A 24,814-nucleotide genomic window follows, 5' to 3' on the forward strand; every position below is an offset into this window, starting at 1 on the left:
TTACTAGTATATCAAAGAAAAGTTAGAAAATGTCTTCTTTTTTGTGCCGGCCTATGAATATCAAATTAATAAGTTCAGGTACAATGTACAATGAAAATATTTAAAGAGGTAATTCAATGCTTACCAGTGCAAAAGAATTATATTTTTTAGAAGATTGGAATAAATTGTCTAATACCATAAAAGAGTAATGTTACCAAAGCTTAGATACTAATTTATGTCGACACTGATTTTTCCATTTCATCACAATACAGAACGGCAACACTGTACCACTGTCTTCTGTTGCATTACACTTTCCTCAAGAAAACTATTATCTGCCAAATTTAAGTAATTTTTCAATTTTTAGCAACAGTGACCTTTACCCTAGGGGTCCTCAAAGCAATTCCATGAATTTGAAGAAAGGTCTCTATAGACTATGTATATATGAACTTTGATCAAGATATTATAACTAAAGTTATTCAGTTTGAACCGTTTTCCTATTCTGAGAAACATTGGCCTTGACCTTGATCCTAGGAGCCCCAAACGCAATCCAATGATAGGTCTCCTTTATCAGTTCCTATATACAAAGTTTGGTCAATATACGTCAACATTAACTAGTTATTCAGTTTCATAGGTTCATACATTCCATGACCAATGTGAAAAGTATTTGCATGCCAGCGCTGATGACACCAAGGCTAAGACAATGACACATTTTCTTTCCATCTAGAAACAGACGAGTAAAAAAACTACTGAAAATACCACTATAAACTAATTGGAAATGATCCATGTTACTACTTGTTAAATACATGTAGTTTCTATATGTATCTCTTGTATGAAAGTTTGCCAGAATTCAGTGTCTAAAATACTTTTATTAAATGACTAAGTATCTTCAATAGGGGAGAGTGTTTCATAGTGTGTTTTTGTGTAAAAGCCGTTTACCTGCGTCAAAGATTTGATTATTGCTAATCATTAATAAAGGACCAACAGGAGCAAAACATCATAAAAACCAAACAGAGTCTAAATTTAATGCAGCACAAAATAAAACAATGTACACAAGGAAAGTCAAGGATGATTTTAACAAAAAGTAATATTTAAGTGATTTTTGTCATTTTTCTTACTACTTACAAAGTGATTCTTAACAAATCATGGGATAAACAGTTCCACTGAGCTCAAAATCAAATACACAGCTTTCTTTCCAAGATGATTTCAGCTAACAAGAACATAAATAACTATTTTAGAGTAATAAACAAGTGTAGACCATGAACATGAATCACTGATATTGCCACATTACAAAACCGTCATCAACCACTCACACCTACATTCTCAAATGTCATCATAGTTAGTGAACATTACCACTCTGATTTAATAACACAGCTTGGAAATGATTGCTTTTCTTGTTAAAAAAAAATATGCAGAAGAATCAACATAAGTGTTCATATATTACATGGTTCAAAAAAGAAACCTCAATCATCTGATAATTCAACAATTGACAAAATTACCACTTTTAACAACTGCTATTGTGAAGGTTAGCACTTACATTACAAAATATACAGGACTGATCACCTAGCACTAATTAACATTTTATATTTAACTTGTTGAATGGTGTTGTTTCATACGATCAGATTTGTCTTATTCTCCTTTTCCAGGCATCACATGGCATATTTCTTTGACCATTCCTTTGCAAGATCATTGTATTTGTTTTTGTCTGTCTTGAAGATGCGGGCAATCTCAGGGACGAGGGGATCGTCGGGGTTTGGGTCACACAGCAGTGAGCAGATCGACAGTAGCACTGAAACATAGCCATACAGATCTTCCCTTTAAAAAAATGCATTACTATAAATGCAAGTATATGAAATAAAGAGCTTTGCAATGCTTGTCTGTTTTTCTTAGCTCATCTAGCAGAATTTCTCTAGGAATTATGACATATTCAACAGTTTAATTGTTTATACATTGATTTAAGCAGATCAAACTTTTAATGTGAATATCTGGAACAGTTTTCCTGTTATTGCAATAGTTTTTGCAGTATAAAACACCAAGGCTTAGGGCAATATCTCAACATTTTTTTCAAAAAAACAAACATACAAGCATAAACATTCATCTTACGGTTGCAAACAAAACATATAATTGTATGAAAAATGATATTATGACAAAGAATACAAATAATAAATAAATAAAAGCATAAGCTTTTCAATTGCTGCCAGCAATATGCTATCAAAATGCTTAAACTTTTTACAGATTTCTTGTGGCTTTTTAATAATACAAATAGTTTATAGTAGGAATGGCGATGAGTACTCCAAACTCAGTCATCCTAGTTCTAAAACACTTTTTTACCAGTGGTCGAAATTAACACAAGCCCACAAGCCCTACACTGGTATAATGTATTCCGGGCTTGCTCAAATTCTGAATTTGATATAGCAGGGCTTGTTCAAAAATTTGATGCCAAGCAATAGTATAAGAATTTGGGCTTGTCTATCCAAAAGTCTATTTTTGATGACAGTTTTACAACTTGAGTACTCGGATAAAAACAAATAAACAGTTTCATTTTAAAATTCACTTTAGGCATAATATACAGACAATATACCGACGATGTAACAGTACTGGCGTGTTGCCAACAAGTCACCTTGTAACACTCTAATACCCACTACATACATTATTAACCTTATCAAATTTAATGAGTTGTTGTGCGATCATACAAACTGTGAACTAAGGGGCACAATCTTGCACTGATTTCATTGAGCAAACTTTTGATCACCCGCTCTTTTATTTCCCAATTGGTGACTTATATAAATATATTTAATATGGTTGACTCCAAGTGAGTTACTTCTGTGCTAGAAACAGATGGTTTTCTTGGTTATTTTTTTTGTCTCGATGAAACCATTACTTATGAGCTAAAAACCGGACCGGTAGATTTCTTCTTAAATATATGGTATATATGGTAAGAATGTAACCGTTACTTTTGTACTAGAAACAAATACTTTACAGACTGTTTGTAAAATCTGTGCAGTTAGCAGGAAACATTTTCTCACAAAACATGAAACCTTTCCATGTGTTTTTTTTTTTTATTTTAGCAAAATGCAACTTTACTAGAAGCACATTTTCGTCGTACTGACTCGATGTTACTTCTGTACAAGAAACAGGGGTTTATGTTACATATAACTTTTATGTATTGACATTTTTTTTTTTATTTGAAAAGATATATACACATTGATTTCAACCCTAATAGATTAGTTTCTCAATTGTATAGTAAGCCACAGTTAGTGTATTATGAACAACTAAATGAAGTGTTAATTGTGTTGAATGCATGAAAATTACAATGGCACATGACTAAATAACTTTAAACAGTGTACAAAATAATAATAATGAGAGTCACAATATCCAGGCGAGATGCAGTCAGACTGGATTTTTCCCCAGCAGCATTGTTTACTAACTAATCATCTATAAAACTGTGACTAATGTTATCCAGTTTTTTATCATGCATGGTGAAGATACATTCTGGACAAGGTACAGACCTAGGTCTTGTTTGGGACACGCCATATCATCATGGTGACATTTCAAGACAATTTTTTGGAAATCCTATCAGACATGATCAAGGTACAGCCCGGACAAGGATAATTTTAACCTTGACCTTTCTCTAACCTTGACCTTTGATGTACAGACAAGGGTCTTGTGTTCAACATGGCATCACATCATTGTGAACCATCAGGGCAAGATTTTTGAAAATCATATAGCCCATGGTCAAGATACAGAAGGACAAGGTTCATTTCCACTTTTGACCTCTAACCTTGACCTTAGATGTACAGACATGTGGGTCTAGTGTACAACATGACCCACATCATAATGAACCATGTTGGCAAGATTTTTTCAAAATCATATATTGCATGGTCAAGGTAGAGGCAGGACAAGGATCATTTCAACATTTGACATTTCACCTTGCCCTTTGAGGTACAGACTAAGGTCTCGTGTGAGACAAGTCACCTCATCATGGTGAACCTTTATGGCAAGTTTTGTGAAAATACTATAATGCATGGTCGACAGCCCGGACATATTTCATACCAAGAACCGCCATTGTGAAAACTACATCTCACTCACCACAAGCAGGTTTGATAAAAATTGTTATATTCCCGAGCATTATAATCTTAAGCCAATGTACAAAATAAGTGTCTTCAGTTGCCAGTCAAAAGTAAGGTCTTTAATTTCTTTATCACAGGTAATTCTTGAACATGTTTAAACATGTAAGTAACAAGAACTCCCAAAAATGTCTCATTTTCAGATACTAACTTAATGTTGAAATGATCATTGGTTTAACAAAAATTGCATAACATTAATAAACAATACAAACAGACTGACAGCTACATAAGGTTATTGACATGATTCATGTACATTCTTTCCTCAAATCAGTACTGGGATAGATATTTAACAACTTACAAGATGCACATGTGATAAACCTGTTTATAAAAATTCATTGTGAAAATATCAGTTTACATAAACATTATCTTTCATTTAACTACTTCCTGTTTAAAAAAGCATTCACAGTCACCAATTTCATAGAAGTCCTATGCTGGGAAAGAGATTCCTTGTCAAATAAACATCCCCCTGTGCAATATTTCTTTTATTATTCTTTTCACTTATTATCCTTACATATGCACCTACCTTTTGATATCGTTAAAGCAGGGGACCACTGTGACCGGAGGATGTCTAAGCAAATACTTCCATTGCTGTTTATATTTGGATGATATATTCTTGTTGTGAAGGCAACCTGTAAACAAATTTACATGTATTGAATGTTTGAATTTGTTTATCAGCTTAAAATGCATCTTGCAATTCTGCTGTATAAATATCATACAAGTTATTGAAAGCAGTCAAGATTTCATAAGTAAAATAATCACAATTAATGACTGATCTTCAGATTCAACCATGTGTGTGTGTTGAATCTTGTGGAACAACCATGTTGAAACTTGTGGTGCCAATGTTAGTTTCCACAGAGGTCTGGATTTTGGTTTGATTCCTGGCTGGTACGGATCTCCATTCTCACATTGAGTACAAATAACCAAGTACCGGTATAAGTAAAATTTTGAATATCTTAAATGCTGTTTTCAGTTATGGTCAAGTTTTGCATGACACTGACAAAACGATGGCTATCAAAATACCCCTCTATTGGCTATTAATTATCCATTTAAAATTTTTTATAAGGTAATAATTCAGTCAACTTTAAATTCACATAAACTGTTCTTACCTTTGGTGGTTTAAATGGGTAATCTGTAGGAAAATGTATAGTTAGGAAAAACACACCACCCTGATAAGGACTGTCCGGCTGCAATGAAAAAAAAACACCGATAAAATATCCAAGTCCTGGTCAATAAAGTGAGCTAATTATAATATACCTTGATCCTTGAAAATTAGCCGCTATGCACAGCAGGATTACATACTACATTTTTGTCCTTTGTAGAGTAACAGTTTAACATTACCATTGTCATTATCTAACATGTGCCCCAAACTGTCACAAATATGCCCATCCTAATTTTAGGACACCAAGTTTGGTGATAAGTAATTGTACGTTCAACCAAATTAAGAGAGGCTGAGCGGACACAGTTAAGACAGATTTTTAGGCTATAACTCTAAAGTGACTAGCGTGACATGGCTAGTTATCATACCTTACAAAGATATTATGCCCATACACATTCTGACAAAATCTGGTGATGATTGGACAAAGGATTCTAAAACTAATTATCAGACAAGACCGACTTTAGTCAATTTCTATAATTAAAAGGCAGTATCTCAGAGTGACAGGAACATTACAGCTGATTATTGAATATGACCTCGAGTTATGCCTGTACACATTCTGACTAAGTTTGGTGATGATTGGACAAAGGCTTTAAAAGAATATGATTGGACAAGACAGGTTTAAGGTAATTTCTATAATCAAAAGGCAATACCACCTAAATTACTACAGCAATATAACTGGTTATCAAACTTTTCAGAGATATTAATAATTATGCTAATACACATAATGACCAAATTTAATAGTGATTGAACAAAGGTTATGGACAAGAACAATACTTAAAAGTTAAAGGATGATAGCTCTCGAGAGGCTAAAGGGATATCAAACTTGTCCAAGATACTACTGTGAAATCATTTATATTTGTGGGCTTGAAATTTTGTGTTTTTTTTCAAAAAGGACTATTACGTGGATATTTAAATTCTTGGATTTTTAAAATAAATAATATTTGAAACATTTATCACACAGACAAGCTTTTTGCATTCAAGGTCCCTGTCACCTTGACCTTTGACCTGATGACCCCTACAATCAAAAGGGGACATCTACTGGTCAGGCCAAACCCCCAAGTCAAGTTTGGGGCTATGGGTGCAGGCATTGTCGGGTTACCACTCAAACAACCTTCTCGCATATAAGGTCACTGTGACCTTGACGTTTGACCCAATGACTGCTAAAATCAATAGGGGTCATCAACTGGTCAAAGCCTTCATGTCAAGTTTGATGATCAAAGGTCCAGGAATTGTTGAGATATCACTAGGAGGAGCTTTGTTAACCTTTTCGTGTTAAAGGTCATTGTGACCTTGACCTTTTGCCCAATGGCCCTACAATCAATAAAGGTCATCTTCTGGTCATCCCCAACCTTCATGTCAAGCTTGATTTAGCATAGGTCAAGGGATTGTCGAGTTTGCTTTTAAGGTCACTATGACCTTGAACTTTGACCTGATGACCCCCTAAAATCAATAAGGTCATCTACTAGTCAGGCCCAACCTCCAAGACAAGTTTGAGGGCTATGTGTTCAGGCATTATAGAGTTATCACTCAGACAACCTTTCAGCATTCAAGGTCACTAAGATCTTTACCTTTCACCCGATGACACCTTAAATCAATAGGGGTCATCTACTGGTCAAAGCCTTCATGTCAAGTTTGATGATCAAAGGTCCAGGAATTGTTGAGATATCACTCGGAGGAGCTTTGTTAACCTTTTCGTGTTAAAGGTCACTGTGACCTTGACCTTTTGCCCAATGGCCCTACAATCAATAAAGGTCATCTTCTGGTCATCCTCAACCTTCATGTCAAGCTTGATTTAGCATAGGTCAAGGGATTGTCAAGTTTGCTTTTAAGGTCACTGTGATCTTGAACTTTGACCTGATGACCCCCTAAAATCAATAAGGTCATCTACTAGTCAGGCCCAACCTCCAAGACAAGTTTGAGGGCTATGTGTTCAGGCATTATAGAGTTATCACTCAGACAACCTTTCAGCATTCAAGGTCACTTAGATCTTTACCTTTCACCCGATGACACCTAAAATCAATAGGGGTCATTTACTGGTTAGACCAAGCCTCCATGTCAAGTTTGATTACCATAGGTCTAGGCATTGATGAGTTATCACTCGGACAAACTTTGACAATCTTATACCATTGAAGGTCACTGTGACCTTGGCATTTGACCCGATGATCCCTAAAATCAATAGGGGTCATCTACAGGTCAGGCCCAGCCTTCATGTCAAGTTTGATGACCATACATCCAAGAATTGTCGAGTTATCACTCGGACAAGCTTTGGTCTACTGACTTACCTATCGACCGACATGTGCAAAGCAATAAACCCCCTCTTCTTTGAAGCGGGGCATAATTAATGTCCCATGATTATTTATGATTTAACTCCATGACATACACATTCTGACCAAATTTGGTGATGATTAGACAAATATCTCTTAATATATTAAGCGGAAAACATTCTGGACTGTCTGCCCACCTATCCGCCAAAGGTAAATCTATATGTCCCATTTTTTTCCAATCTATTTTTATAAAAGGTCGTATGAAAATGAGGTCATTAAAAATAATTTGCTATTTAACACTCACCGGACCCATTATTGTTGCTTGCCAGTGAAATACTGAAAAGAAAAGTTAAGGCAATTTAAGACTATGCATTCATTTAACAACTAGGCATAAAATATGATTGTTAAGGGTAGCATTCTAAAAATAATTAGGTTGGGTAGGTAGGGATTTTTCCCCCCAAATATATATATATACACAGTCCAACTCGCTTTGTTGACGTCGGATATCTCGACTTTCCAGTTGTGTCTACTTTTTTCCCAGGTGCCGAATTTATTCCTTTTTATTCTATATGAAATAAATCTGCTTGTGTCGATTTTTATATCTCGATTTTTTCGCTATGTCGACCTCCTATTTCAGTCCCTGTGGTCAAATTTCACATATTTTCCTTATTTCTTATGTCAAACTGTAGATCGAGTTGTAAGTGCGAAAGTATTCATGGCGGTTTTCGGCTTGTCGCTAAATTACTGTGCGTGTCAAAATAAACTGTCATAATTGGAGGTTAATTGGTCAGTGTGGATAATTAAAATTGTTTGTTAATGTTTTTGATTAAAGAAACATTTATTGCTCAAGCTTTTTGTTGAAACGCATAAGGACGCCGATGACATAATCGAAAAATTCGACAACATTGAAAGTTACGTGACATATATTTCACTGTAAACTGACCGTTTTCTTGCGGTGTATGTAATTGTGGTTTTATATCTTTTTTGTGTAATCCATAGACGTTAATTAAATAAATTTGATACAAATAAAAAAAAAAATCACTCTATTTTTCAATAATATGTTTGCTGTTTTCACGACTGTAAGAAGAAAGTTCAATTGTAGAAGTCAGATGTCCGACATAAATCAATCTCGAACATGAGATTGGTGAAATATTTTTGAAATTCGGATGGGTCGAATGTTCATTATCGACTTTTTTCCCTCGGTCCCAACAAATACTTTGTCATGATTACTTACAATATTTCTTGCAAATTTCACTCATATATTGCTTTTAAAATGGAGCTTTAATCTTTTAAAAACTAATGAGTGTTAAAAAAAAATGTATTCATGGCGGGAATTTTTTATACTAGGGGTCTGTGAGTTTATTAGGTAGGGTCAGGTTAACTGAAACAAAAATAATTTTCTTTAGGCCCTATAATTCTACCTTAGACAACTAGAAACAATGGGGCAATGCCACATTATAGCCCCATCTATCTTTTGACAATAGCATTTTTTAATAGAATGTATGGTTAGTGGGAAGTAACATAATAATGCTTTTTTCTTCTATTTATTGCATTGTTTGGAGTAGAACTAGAGGTGTGTTTTTTCAACCAATCAGACCAGATTTTATGAAAATAGGAGAAAAAAGATGAATTTTGAAGAGAAATTATATTCCATACCTTAATGCAGATTTAATCTTGTTTCCTGGTCTATATTTGCTTATATTTTAATGTGTCCTAAGATATTGTACAGAAAAGAAACTGTGTACATGATTTTATTAAAACAATTGAATTTTTTATCACAATGGATTTGCAGATGTCCATGGACATTTTCTTTTATAATAGAAGATCATCAAGCTATCACAAGAAAGAGGTCATCCTTTAATCTAATTTGTCACATAATGACTATTGAAAATTAGAGATAAATAAAACAACATATTTTATGCCATGCAGTCTTGAAGGGTAAAGACAATATGAGTTTGAAGAGCAATATTGTGACATCTTTGTTAAAAGATCATTTTTAAAGGAAACATTACACTTCAAAATTTATGGTGAGCGGCATACCTTTACTCTTGACTGTATATAATAAAAGAGCAAAAGACACTTTCAAGCTAAAACAAAAGAGCAACATCATTAAAACAAGAGATGTTAGTGAAACATTTATGCCCCCTTGGGAGCCAAATTGTTAATAGGATTTGGACACTTAAATAAAATATGGACAATCAGAAAACCTTTTTTCAGCTTACAGTCACACTGACCTTGACCTTTGACCCACTGACCTCAAAATCAATAGGGTTCATCTGCTGGTCATGACCAATAAGCCTACCTAGTATGAGGTCCCTGGGTCAAAGCGTTCTCAAGTTATTGATCGGAAACCGTTTTTCATGTTAAGGTCACACTGACCTTGACCTTTGACCCACTGACCTCAAAATCAATAGGGTTCATCTGGTCATGACCAATACACCTACCAAGTATGAGGTTCCTGGGTCAAAGCGTTCTCAAGTTATTGATCGGAAACCGTTTTTCATGTAAAGGTCACACTGACCTTGACCTTTGACCCACTGACCTCAAAATCAATAGGGTTCATCTGCTGGTGATGACCAATACACATACCAAGTATGAGGTCCCTCGGTCAAAGCGTTCTCAAGTTATTGATCGGAAACCATTTGGTATTCCGACCGACCGACAGACAGACAGACAGACCGACCGACATGTGCAAAACAATATACCCCACTTTTTTCAAAAGGGGGCATAAAAATTATGACTCATTATTTTACCTTATACAGTCAAATCCCATCATGCCCAACTCTGTTATCCCCATATTCTGGTTATTTCGAAGTTTTTAAGAATGTGTTGGGATAAGCTATACACTTTCTGTATTTCATTATATAGAATGTTCGTTGCCTCAAAGTATTTCCCGAGGTCACTACAACTTCCGACATAGTGAGGTTTTGACTGTATCATTATTATGAGGGCTCATTTGAATAATTGGGGAATGCAATATAAATATGTTTAATCTTGACACATATTCAGGTTATTTGGTAAACATACCTTTCATTGAGTAATAAGAACAATTATCCCATCAAAAACTTGCATATTTACAAACAAAAGAAGAATTTTTTCATCAAATTCACTCAAGATTACATTTAAGATAAAGAAAAGTATTCTCGGGTGCTATTATGTAGTTGGGAATGAATAAGGCTGCTGATGTTCACCTTTTTGGTGTAGCTTGGAAGTGTTATAGGCTCTTTTTACATACAGCTTCCAAAAGAGCTGGAGCCACTGTTACTCATCGATCCTTTAAAATTAGAGTTAACTTACAATCATCTCCAACTGGACCTGCAGAGCACTGTGCTGGGGGATCTCTTCCAAGATCCTGTAGCTCCTGAAATAAAAATTACCAATGTATAAAATTAGTCATTATTATCACATGTAACTCTTATAAATCACAATGGATGTGGAAACATAAAAATATGTACAAATATATGGGGTACCCAATGCTGCAGATCATAATTGAAGCAATTTGGTATTTAACTCATAAATTCCCCAAATCTTTAATTGGGGGAAAATGTTGATGACAACTTTATAATCTGTATAGGAATAACTCTTCTTTTGATTTTTTTTATATACAGATATAAGCATGACAAAAGATGAAAATATTACTACTAGACCTATCATCCTTATGATGACAATATAAGGCATGCGGATTGCCAAATGAACTTGCTAATTTGCGCAACAGTAGTGAAACTGCAGCATGTGAGAATGAGCAAGTAAATGTGATAACTAGGACTATTATTATTTATTATTAAAAAACATGTTAAGCGTTTGTTAAGCATTTTTCTTTTCAAATATGAATGAGCTTAAACATATTTTTATGTTTTCTAAACCAGCCCAATTTTTATTCATCAATAAAAAAACCTAATACTTTAACATCTGCAGAAAACAAATTGAGAACAAAAAATGGCAGTTGCAATGACATTTGCGTAAATCTGTCAAACTTTACCAGTAAGTTTCTTCATTCATAGATGGCAGATTATGGTACACTAAATTGATAATCATCAGACATCACGAAAACCACAGTCAGACAGTTCTGCCCGGTAAATTTGAACTCAGACTAAATTTGTGATGGGGTTGGTCTGTTTGACTGACAGTTTTCACTTCCAGATGTAAAAAGTAATGAAGATTAAATCTTTATCAATTATCAAACACTGCGAAAAGTAAGAAAAAATATTTTGTTTATCAAAAAATCACATTATTTTCAATGATATTGTCAAATAACCAAATGATATTGTCAAATGTCATTTCCAGTTCTATTGATGTCGGAATGCATACGGCACTAATTCCAACAGACTGACTTGCCAGACCTATTTCAGTAAGAGAAAATGGCTATTTCAGTAAGAGAAAATGGCTAAATAAATGTCTCAAAACTGTTCATCTGTTTCAATTTGGTCGAAAGTTAAAAGAAATTCAGTAAAAATAAATAAAAAATGTAATACACATTTACCAGGGGACATCCTTGAGGGTGATAACGTCTGTGTTAATTGACTTCGCTGTTTTTATATTTTCAAAGAGATGTCAACTTTGCCATTTTTTCTAATGTAAACAATTGTCACACTTTTGCTACTAAGAGTCATTATCATTAAATTACTATTAAAATTGACATTGTTAATCTGCAAAAGCCATAAAATTCTGTCTTAATTAACCTAGTTGTGCCCCAATTTTATAGGATATCATCAGTGACAACCTTGATTAATTGCAGAGACTGACCGCTGTGTGCCCCACTTACATCATTTAAAGAAAATATTATAAAAAAATTGTTGTCAATAGGGTCAACTTTAAAAGCCTTGATTTTAATTTATCTGCTTGTGGAAGATTGTCAGTTGAATGTTGATCAACTGTAGAAACATTATGCAAATAAATCACAAAACTGGTAAACTGATTGAGATTTTAAGAAGCCCTCTTCCAAACAATAATCATATCCTTTTGAACAAGTTATTCTATTTTAAAACCAGTACCAGTACAGTCCGAAAAATACATATATGGCTATAAAATCAACCAATCAGTATTTTCATTACGATTAAGTGTGATTGTCAAAAATGGCTCCTTTAAATTTTTTAAACAATATTTGTCTGACCGGCAAATTTCGTTTTAAACTGACAAAATATTTTGAGGCGGTAAGTCCGAATGACTGACACTTTTTCTGAACTTTCGCGATGTTGGAATCATAATTCTTTATATCTTATTTACATTAGAGCTGGACATAAGGCTTGTTGTTTAAAATCTAAATTATGATCACTGTATCCCAGCAAGTTTGAAGCCATCTCAGCTTCCTAATTTGGCTTCTGGGCTTCCTAAGCTCCCCAACATATACATTCTTGCTCAGTTTAATTTTCAGAAATCAAAGCACCTATCATGCATTCCCTATTTATTACTTGTTGTTCACTCATAATAATGGTTTTAATATATTCAAACTTACCACGCCCAGGGATAGTTTAACATAAACATACACTACAGTCTCATTAGCTTTCCATTTTCAATGCGAGGTAGATCAAGAGTCTGTATGTGACTTTAGGGTTTTTCTGCTTTTTGGGGAATATGACCTTTAAACATGAGATTGGGAATCTTCTCGTCAATTTTGGCAAATTTGAGAATTTCTTTGTAAGTAATTATAAGGATATAATATATATAATACTACAATGAATAACATAACGGCTGAAAAATCTAGAGGTTTAAACCTTATTTTAAAAACATTTCATATGCAAATAAATGTTATAAAAATAAATAATGCTAAAATTGTTTGTTAATAAAAAAGATACATAGAGTGGTAAGACCTCATTAGACGACTAAGGTATCAGTACCCAGATATTATACAACTACAGTAGTGGGACCAGGATATGACTCCATTGTATGTCTGTGTAAATAGACGCATGCATGTAAGGGAAATAACTGTTTTGTTTATATTTTTATTGTAGTTGTTCTCTTCTTTCCTTTGAAAATTTTGATTGAGATTTTTTATTGGAAAATTTAAAAAAGAGATTCTTTTTGACATTGGGAACATGACCGAATACCAGCTATAAAATTCGCCGAAAACAAACCTGGGCTTGGGTTGTGTTTGTATTACACTTTTGTTTACATCCAATAACAAAAATTTGGGATAACTATCAAAGGGCGTGTTTGTTGATACCAAACCAGATTCAGTTTTGGTGTCAATGGTTTCAAACTCGGTTTTGATAGTTTGGCTTGAAGTAACAAATGCATGGTTTTGTGTACAGTTTAAACAACATGGCGGAGCTACTGCATGTAGCCATTATTTCCAATTGTAAATATAACCTTTATCATTTAGCTCATTTGCCCATTGTAAGGCATTGTTATCAAAAGGATTGAGTTTCAACAAACGTGGTTGATCACTTTCCCCCCATGTTGGTTTTAAAGTAAACTAGTTTTCGGATGGAACGAACCAATGAAACTGCAACAAATGCAAATGTGAAAAAAATAATAACGAAACTAGTTTATAACCAACAAAAATGCCCTAAGAAGAAATTTCCAGTGTTTTTCTTGGAACTGTCAAATGAGACCATTGAAAACACAAAAAGCAGGATATTATAGATTGTGTTGTCATGGTCTTACAAATTTTGTCAATTTGCTTTACAGTAATGAGTAACATACATTTGGATACAGCACAACATTAATTAACATTCTTTGTTATAATATGTCTTAGTGATAATTATGTATATTATTTCATAATTCATTCCTGAATCATGCCACAATGACAAATGTTGCTGTGTTGGAAATAAAATCAAGTGAAGCGCTCAGCTACGACTCGGTACATAAGTTTAATAAGAGATTTTAATCATCAAAGTAATATTTTGCATGTGCTGTGATAGCGCATTGCGTTAAACAACTTACTCAACTAAGTCAAAACACTCGATTTCTTTTCATTCTGGAATAAAAACTAAAACAAAATGGCGGTCGTAGCGAGGTGGACCAACTTTCGTTAAAAATTTCAGTAAATACATGCAGACAAATGGTTTTAAACGAACACAGTAGCGTTACGGAATACCTACTTTGTTGATTCGCTTCAGGGCCATTGTTTTTTGATAACAGAAATGTATATTTTTTTGGTTCAATTGAACCTCTTCCTTTCTCTTTCAAGCTTTAAGTAAACCCGGATATAATATAAGCGCATGCGTACGAGCACACCCATGTCATTGGTAACAATGAGTCGACACTGTAAGGAAATATGTACACGTTAAAAATCGGGAAAAAGCGGACGCATTATAAACTATATACATATAGGTCCGTAATGCGTCCGCTATTTTCAGATTTTCAACGTGGTCGGATTAATTGTCCCCATTCACGATTCATTATTGAACAAAATAATAGTACTTTGTTAACGCACGTATGTATCCAAAGCATTCTAATGATGTTGTGCTTTAGTATAGATATCATCACTAATACTTTGTTAATCAGCCTGTGTTATAACTTTATGAGATATTTGGTTTGTTACTATGACATATATATGCACGAATAAATCTATCTATCTATCTGTCTGTCTGTCTGTCTGTCTGTCTGTCCGGTGGAGGGCATTTGATCCGGCCATTCGATCTGGGAGTAAGATTTGTTCCCAGATGCACTCAACAAAATAAAATGCCAGCCTACCGATTATTTGCTCATATGGACTTAGTGGCGGATCCAGGACTTTCTAAACTATTTTATTTTGAATGCATTATTTTAATCATATTATGACATGGAATTCACATTTGTCGTCGCTGTCAATGATGTTTGGCAGATCAATTGAATTAAAAAGATAGCATTACGTTTTAAAAGATAAACCTTTCCAAAAATATCATGCCGATTTGGGCAATCGAAACGGGGTCGACGAAATTGAAAGCAAAGTCGTTAACCACTCGGCCAATTGAGACATACATTTATGACGTAGAATAAATACTGTATAAATCTACAGTAACTTAAGTATATTGATTGCACTTAACGATATTGTACTTCTGATGTCAATGTCATTTATGATAACTGAAGTAAAAACAACTTGACAACAAATTCCAAAAAGGGTTTCAAATAAATTATTCTGTATTAATTAGTTTGCAATTAATCACACCAGCTCCATATACTTGAGACTTTGCCAAACATTTGGGTATATACCATTGCTTGTTTTACTTTCGTTTCCAGTCTTCCCCAATTCCACTGATTGTCACTAAACTATATTAATGCCAATACAGGTGGTGTATAACCTTTAAAGGACATTAACAGTAATTTATTTTCAAGTAAAATGTTTCATACATGATACATGGCCACAGATCAATCATTTATAAGAATTTAAAGTATTGATGTATACATATAAATTAAATCATTTAATTGCCAAAAAGACTTAAATGAATATTGTTTGTTGATTAAAATTACAATTAGAAATTGTTTAGAAAAGTCAATATAGGTAGGTGGTACGTAATGGTCTGGTGTATCTTACCAGAATATCTTGTGCGGTTCTCGTCTGGATTATTATGATGGGAAATGATAACATATTATTTAAATATGCTCTTTAAATGCAATATTGCATTAGTTTCGACCTTGACCTTGACCTTTGCTGACCTTGAAGCTTAGCATATGTACATAACTTACTTCAAACATTTAAGTCAATATAAGTTTATGTTAAATAGTTATGATAAATACTGTAAGACTAGCCATGGGCTAAGAAAACGGCGGCCATCTTGGCTGTTGTCGTGGTTACCATGGTAACCTTGGGGTAGCCAGCTGTCCACCCTCGCAAAAAATGAACTTCAAACATCCCCCGACACAAATATACCAAGAAACGCTCTGGACAAAAAAATGCACACAAATACCTCTAGGGACTAGACTAACGTTAATAAACGCCGAATTGGAAAGTTTCAAGGCGGCAACGTTTTGAATTTAAACTCTGTAACCCCCCCGGTAGATCCGCCACTGGGACTAAACACGAAAGACATGTTACATGCATGTGATTTACATATCATGAATCTTCATCCACAAACAACATTATATTAAGCCAATATAGGTTGATGCCACATATTTTTTTTAATCTTAATCTTACTGGAATGATCAAATAAAAACAAAATCATATGATTTGTGTAAAGATAAAATATTTATAATCGGTATTTTGGCGCTTTATATCTCTGGTATTTGTGGACACGTAGCTATGTATTGAGATAAAACAACAACATCAACAATATATGAAGGCAAATGGTATCATGCCGATTGTCGAAATATAAACCGGCAGTTCTATTAATGACCGTCTTGGTGAAAGCTCCAGTAATGCTGGTGTCTAGAAATGCCTTCTTGTGAAAATAATCATCTGGGTCGGCTCATACCGTGACGTACTCATACTTTCCCAAGACGGACTGGGATCACCAGTGTCCCTCTACTGACCGCAAACACCCCTCATGCTACAAACTTATCATCAAAACACTTATATAACGACTGCATTACTTTACTCAATCAGTCGCTGTACCAACTCGTGAATCTAATAATTTAAATATTTTCCTTACAACGAATTCAACTCTCGTCCAACGAGTCAGTATTCTTCCAGTATTCTTCCTGGCATAAGTGATTGTGCTATTGTCTAAATTCACGTCAACACTTCTGTAAGAACTATTTCTCAAAATCCACGGACTCTATCTCTCTATAAAACACTAAATTGGGATGAGATGAAGCAGGAACTGGAAGCTAACCAACAGGAATTGCTTCAAAGTGGTAACTACTCTACTCTCAATGTTGAATAACTATGGGATAATTTTCATTCCATTCTCACTTCTCTTTCAGACAAATTTATCCCTTCCAAACTTTCTATCTAGAACCAGATATAATCAAACACTCAAAAGATTTGCTAGAAAGAGAGACAGAGCTTACCGAAAACATCGTAAATCAGGGAAACCGAAAGCTAGAATGAGGTTCCTCGATCTAAAACATCTACTTAGGCAATTCACCAAATTATCCTATCAATGTTGTCTTGAAGACATTCTCAATATTGCTTCCAATGATTAAAACTCCAAACGTAACTCGAAAAAAAACAACAATTTACGCTTCTCAAGTATTTTAAAAAAGATTCAGCCTCAGTTGCCTCCATTACGCAATCAAAACTCTGTTCTCCATGACAATTCAGCGAAAGCAACTATCTTGAATTCCAGTCAGTTTTTTAGCCCAAAGCATCCCAATAGTCTCAGGTACCTTTGTTACATGAAACTCATAGACATCACAGGCAAACCGAGGCTGCAATGCCAGAAACAACAGTCACAACCAAGGGGATTGTGAAACTTTTCTCATACTTAAATCCACACAAAGCTTCAAGTCCTGATCAGAGTTTCGACTTCACTTTCACTCATTTTGAAACATCTTTTTCAAAGTCCCTTGACTCTGGATAACTATTCCGATTTGGAAGTATGCAAATGTGGCTCCTGTCTACAAAAAGGGGGAACCTTTAGACCCTGTTGTATGTATGTATGTATTTCTTTAGACCTTGCGGTCAAGGATAACCCGTGAAAGTGCCAGCACTTATTTCTAACGGGGTCCTTTGTTTTTATTTTGCTGAAGGGACAGCACGCTGAAGAGACAGTGGTGGGATACATGGAAGTCCGGGTGCGATACCCTAGCTCTTTTTCGAAGAGACCCCTTGGTTCTTTTACGTGCTCGTCGTAAAGGGGTACAACTTTCATGGGTTAAACCATTACTAAGTACACCACTTTTCCAAGCACTACCCTTTAAATGACGAGCGCCAGGCAAAGGAGCTACTTGTATCAACTTTTAACGTCTTTTGATATGACGCGCCGAGGATCGAACCCACGACCTCCCGCTCCGTAGGCGGACGCTTATCCACTAGGCCACGGATACGGTATAACACTTATGTGTATACCTTCCAAAACAATAGAACAAAATAGTCGCATCCTCTATTTCAACATACCTTACTCAGCTCAATGCCTTCTATGCGCTTCAGCATGAGTTATGGGAAAAACGCACTTGTAAATTGCAGCTCCTCATGCTGGTTGACGATCTTGTCAATTTCCCCATAACAGAAGGCACTCTGATCTAAATTTGCTTGACTTCAGCAAGAATTTCGACAAAGTCAGTCACGAAATCTTGACCTCAAACTACATGACTTTGACGTCAGAGGCTCTAAAATGGATATCGTGATAACTTACGTCAGACTGTTGTTGTCAGAACGCATACCTGTCTCATTTTGAATCCTCCAGGGATCTGTACTGGGGTCTCTACTCATTTTAGTCTATGTAAAAGACCTTCCTCAGAATTTTCAATTCTAAGTCAGACTATTTGCTGAAAAACACTGCCATCTATTTAACTCTCTCAACGTCAACCAACTCAGAAATTTCCCAGAACGATCTACGGGACATGGAATTTAACCCATTTAAATGTCAAGTTGTTCACATAACAAGAACAAAACCCCATTTCAACAAAGAACACTCCTCACCATTGCTTACTAGAAGCTGTATCCTCAGCAATATATCTGGGTGTTGACCTGTACTCAGACCTATCGCTGGACACACACATTAATCGTATCTCTAAAAAGGCAAACATCACATGGGGCTTTTTGAGGAGAAACATTAAGTAACACCCTGAACCAGTGAAATATTCTTGTTCTTGTCTATTCTCCGCTTTAATATTGCTCCTACAGTTTGGTGTCGTTTCACTGATACCCACATATATCAACTTGTATCCAACGTAGGGCTACCAAATTGGCCAAACATGACTAAGGACAGACATCAAGTGTCACAGACATGATGCAGTCTATACAGTGACGTAACCTAGATCATAGTATAATAGATAAAAGGCTCGTTCGTATGTACAAACTAATACATACTAGTAGCCTAATAGCCATTCCCATCTCTGGCTACCTCAACCCACTGACAACACCATCTCGTCATTATCACAACTCCTCTTACAGATAAGTATCTGTCACCACCAACTATTACAAACTTCCTTCTTCACAAGAACTGTTTACCATTGCAACAACCTCCCACCCAACATATTGGCCTGTCCTTCCCTTGAAAAGATCAACCAGGCTTTCGGTCAGACTGAACATGTCTCGCTATAGGGAGTTATCAGACTACTTTTACTTTTAACCTAATCTGAACCTCCTATTTTTAACTTTGCTTTTATAAGTTCTGTTTCCTTCACAACCTTTTTTAACATTATTGCAGATTGACGAGCAAACTTCTAGGTCCCCAGTAGGGGTTCGATATGAATGGTAGATAGATAGATACTATTTTTTATCTGTGCACAAATTAGATGCATTTTTTGTTCTGATCATTAAAGTAAAATGAGTTAAACATAGTAAAAATGCATTACATTTTATTCTTATTACTATTATTATGTTTGCATTAACCTATAATGTGGCCCTTTAAAGGCCACGATACAAAGTGGTTTATCATTGACCTATAGTGTGGCCCTTTAAAGGCCACGATACACAGTGGTTTATCATTGACCTATAGTGTGGCCCTTTAAAGGCCACGATACACAGTGGTTTATCATTGACCTATAGTGTGGCCCTTTAAAGGCCACGATACACAGTGGTTTATCATTGACCTATAGTGTGGCCCTTTAAAGGCCACGATACACAGTGGTTTATCATTGACCTATAGTGTGGCCCTTTAAAGGCCACGATACACAGTGGTTTATCATTGACCTATAGTGTGGCCCTTTAAAGGCCACGATACACAGTGGTTTATCATTGACCTATAGTGTGGCCCTTTAAAGGCCACGATACACAGTGGTTTATCATTGACCTATAGTGTGGCCCTTTAAAGGCCACGATACACAGTGGTTTATCATTGACCTATAGTGTGGCCCTTTAAAGGCCACGATACACAGTGGTTTATCATTGACCTATAGTGTGGCCCTTTAAAGGCCACGATACACAGTGGTTTATCATTGACCTATAGTGTGGCCCTTTAAAGGCCACGATACACAGTGGTTTATCATTGACCTATAGTGTGGCCCTTTAAAGGCCACGATACACAGTGGTTTATCATTGACCTATAGTGTGGCCCTTTAAAGGCCACGATACACAGTGGTTTATCATTGACCTATAGTGTGGCCCTTTAAAGGCCACGATACACAGTGGTTTATCATTGACCTATATTGTGGCCCTTTAAAGGCCACGATACACAGTGGTTTATCATTGACCTATATTGTGGCCCTTTAAAGGCCACGATACACAGTGGTTTATCATTGACCTATATTGTGGCCCTTTAAAGGCCACGATACACAGTGGTTTATCATTGACCTAGAGTGTGGCCCTTTAAAGGCCACGATACACAGTGGTTTATCATTGACCTATAGTGTGGCCCTTTAAAGGCCACGATACACAGTGGTTTATCATTGACCTATAGTGTGGCCCTTTAAAGGCCACGATACACAGTGGTTTATCATTGACCTATAGTGTGGCCCTTTAAAGGCCACGATACACAGTGGTTTATCATTGACCTATAGTGTGGCCCTTTAAAGGCCACGATACACAGTGGTTTATCATTGACCTATAGTGTGGCCCTTTAAAGGCCACGATACACAGTGGTTTATCATTGACCTAGAGTGTGGCCCTTTAAAGGCCACGATACACAGTGGTTTATCATTGACCTAGAGTGTGGCCCTTTAAAGGCCACGATACACAGTGGTTTATCATTGACCTAGAGTGTGGCCCTTTAAAGGCCACGATACACAGTGGTTTATCATTGACCTAGAGTGTGGCCCTTTAAAGGCCACGATACACAGTGGTTTATCATTGACCTAGAGTGTGGCCCTTTAAAGGCCACGATACACAGTGGTTTATCATTGACCTAGAGTGTGGCCCTTTAAAGGCCACGATACACAGTGGTTTATCATTGACCTAGAGTGTGGCCCTTTAAAGGCCACGATACACAGTGGTTTATCATTGACCTAGAGTGTGGCCCTTTAAAGGCCACGATACACAGTGGTTTATCATTGACCTATAGTGTGGCCCTTTAAAGGCCACGATACACAGTGGTTTATCATTGACCTATAGTGTGGCCCTTTAAAGGCCACGATACACAGTGGTTTATCATTGACCTATATTGTGGCCCTTTAAAGGCCACGATACACAGTGGTTTATCATTGACCTATATTGTGGCCCTTTAAAGGCCACGATACACAGTGGTTTATCATTGACCTATAATGTGGCCCTTTAAAGGCCACGATACACAGTGGTTTATCATTGACCTATATTGTGGCCCTTTAAAGGCCACGATACACAGTGGTTTATTGTCAGAATTGAGTAATAAACGCATGAATACAGGCATGTTAGCAAACCACTTTCAATGATAAAATATTATCTACAGTTCTATATCGTATCCTGAAACCAGCTTGCTCCACGCACAATTATTGTTGTCTGAGCATGAAACTTATCAAGTATATTAAATCGTAATTGAGGAAATCTTGTTATCAGTTAATTTGAGATCTAAAGCTTGACTAGAAGGAACATAGGACGGTCATACATCTTAAAACATATTTTCTGTCACCATAACATAATTATTTACACACTTGGAATGTGAAATTCTCTAAAATTAAAAGAAATGTACTTTAAATAGAGAAACAGATATCTTACGAGAAATTAAAAAGCTACCATTTTGTGCATGTTTGAGGTTGAAATAAAAGAAATGGCGCTAGTGGACAATTTACAGGCATAGGAAAAAGTTAACATCTTCCTTGTGTTGGCACCTTTTTGCAAACTCACTGCAAAACACATTTTTTTATACTTGTGTTTATTATGCGTGATATGATTTTTAATCACAATATTTATCTATTGAATTTGATAAAAAAACAACGCTTTTATGACAATTTTAAGACATATCGAATTTTGAAATAAAAGAGCGAACATAATGCGGGTAGAATTGTTATTTCTACCAGTTAATCTATGAGAAAACATTTTTTTTTTTATCAGAGAACGTTTACATATCTTTAAAATAATGTCAAATATTGTACCTTAAAACCGACCAAATCGTGGAAAAAGTACTGGTTTTTAACCCAGGAGTATTTTACACTGTTCCATGTTTCTGGTCGGTGAGTGTTTTTTTTTTTGTGTTCTATGTCTTTGGCGTTGACCCTGTGCCATTAGACGCGTTTATTTTAAACTTTCGACTTATGTGCTTGTTTCTGTAGTTTTTCATATGAATGATGTTAAAAAACTAGCTCATGGATTTCGCTTTTTATAAATTCTGATAAAACAACCTAGATATGACTGGGAATTGCAGTCGTTTCTATTATATGTCACTTATGGCATTTAACTAATTTTGAGAAAATTTAATAATTATCAAGGGAGGGAACTCTTTCTTAGCGCCGAATGTTTAATTGTCCGCCCTTCTTTATTTTGGCGCCTTTCTCACTTGTTCTCTAGTTTTAATCCGGTTCGGACGCGCAATAATTTAAAACGTCGCGTTTAAGCCATAATGTATCCAGAATATGGAGCAGGGATATCTCCAGAAACTAAAACAAACAAACATAAAGAATTTTTTTTGACGATTTACGAATTTGCAGTTAAAAGGCAAGCCAGTCCAGTTTCAATTCACACAGAAAATAACTTACTATATCTGTAAATTAAAATAAGCTATTTTATTGGTTAGTTATCATTTTAAGAAATAATTGTTTCTCATTTGTGATTAGAAGATTGTAAACTGTATTTATTTACAGCATAGAAACTGCGATATTTTATCGCACTACCCTCGTCATGACAATTCTTAAAGTTCAAATTTAATTAAAAAAACACCAGAAACGTATTAATTATGTTTATCATGCCCGTAACCAACCACCTGCAGCCAAAAGTATTTATGATTGAACTGATAAATTCATTGAGTCATACTTCCATCATTATTAAACTGGAAATTTTCGTTTATATGAAATTGGTATATGCATTTTCCATTTGTACTGACACAAAGCATTAAGGATGGATTTAATTATTTATTTTCTTATAACGTTACTTGTATTTGGTAAGACTGCATCAATTTTATTTTGCCTTTATTCGGCATGCAAATAATTGTTCCATTTTAATACTCGTTTTTACATATTCAGTGTTCACAGACAGAAAGCAATGTAAATTGTCGTAAACATATTATAATACAGATTCTTGACAAAATAGAATACATGTAATCATATATATAAATAGTCAAGGAAAAACGTATAAGTAAGTTAAATTAAAAACATACAAGAAGGTATCAAAAAGAAAAGAAAAAAAAGAAGATACATATCAAAATCAAACTGTGAGATATATAACAAATAGAGTAATGATATATTATGGGAGGTTATTTGCAAATGCCATTATACTTGAAAGATCTAAACGATGTTATTCATATAAGAATTTCTTAACAGAAATGCTCGATTTATAAAATAACGCAAGCTACTTAGTATGCCTACTTTTTTTTTCTAGCACTAGTTCGATACATAGGACATATTGTGATAAAAAAAATGTCTTCTCAATCATTAGACTTACGAACAGTACCATAACGTTGAGCTCTCTTTATTCTATTTCGGCCACATCGGCCGGTTTCTATATAAGTTTATGAGATCACACTCATTGCTAAGACAAAGACATTTTTAGTTTCTATGGTAAAACATCTAGGTAATGTTCAATTTCAATATGTGCATAGAGTATTATTATTGCTTATCCCTTCATATCATGATTGCTTGAAACATCGAGCACTCAATTCTTGAACATAATACAAAAATCTTCAAATTAACTGAATTTTGATTTAACCACACATATGAGAAACCATACAATAACTTGACCTTATTGGCCCAGTTGTTACAATGATCAAGACGTCCTAACATGTAACTATTCAATCCGTTAGTGATAATGTTGTCGGTAGAAATAGTTTTACACCAACAGTTTAATATCCTAGCATATCTGTTGACGTATAGACAGCATCAACTCATTTCACCGTAAACGGCTATGTTGCATACACTCGTTTTAACACAAAGAATACATTTACAAAATTTAAGGTGAATACGCTCGATCTCTTTGGATTTAGAAAATCCCCATATCTCAAACTCATGATTAAACGTGGCCCCAACAAAAGCGTCTAACAATTGACATAGAACGCAAGGCTCAAAATTTAACGCTTTGTATTATTTCTAAGTACATATAGAGCCTCAAGACCTTTCCCTGCTATGGATTCTTGGTTTAAAACAAAAGACCCGGTAAAGTTAAAAACTGTTTCCAGGTACCTAATTCATCAGCTGTTTCAAGATATTTATAAGGTACCTTTTGCGAAATACCATTATCTTTGTCTGTTCTATATTAACTTCAAGAG

General features: G+C 35.1%; 1 protein-coding gene across 1 annotated transcript; it reads right to left on the minus strand.

The window, feature by feature from the left end:
* Nucleotides 1-987: 987 nt before the first annotated feature.
* LOC128206331 (ubiquitin-conjugating enzyme E2-17 kDa) lies at nucleotides 988-14,698 on the minus strand. The gene is made up of 6 exons (XM_052908719.1): nucleotides 14,564-14,698; nucleotides 10,821-10,884; nucleotides 7,828-7,859; nucleotides 5,210-5,287; nucleotides 4,627-4,732; nucleotides 988-1,765 (listed from the first exon to the last, which is right to left on the minus strand). The coding sequence occupies exons 1-6, from the start codon at nucleotides 14,585-14,587 to the stop codon at nucleotides 1,626-1,628; spliced, it is 444 nt and encodes a 147-aa protein (XP_052764679.1). The 5' UTR covers nucleotides 14,588-14,698; the 3' UTR covers nucleotides 988-1,625.
* Between the last annotated feature and the right edge of the window lie 10,116 nt (nucleotides 14,699-24,814).

The sequence above is a fragment of the Mya arenaria genome, chromosome 2, assembly GCF_026914265.1.
Source record: "Mya arenaria isolate MELC-2E11 chromosome 2, ASM2691426v1".
Taxonomy (NCBI): Eukaryota; Metazoa; Mollusca; class Bivalvia; order Myida; family Myidae; genus Mya; species Mya arenaria.

Excerpts from the sequence above, each read along its gene's own strand:
- LOC128206331 (XM_052908719.1), bottom strand. The coding sequence starts at position 14,587 with ATGGCCCTGAAGCGAATCAACAAA. Across the intron at positions 5,288-7,827 it reads AAGCAACAATAATGGGTCCG|CCGGACAGTCCTTATCAGGG; the intron begins GTGAGTGTTAAA and ends TTTTCATTGCAG. Across the intron at positions 1,766-4,626 it reads TGCTTTAACGATATCAAAAG|TGCTACTGTCGATCTGCTCA; the intron begins GTAGGTGCATAT and ends GCTATGTTTCAG.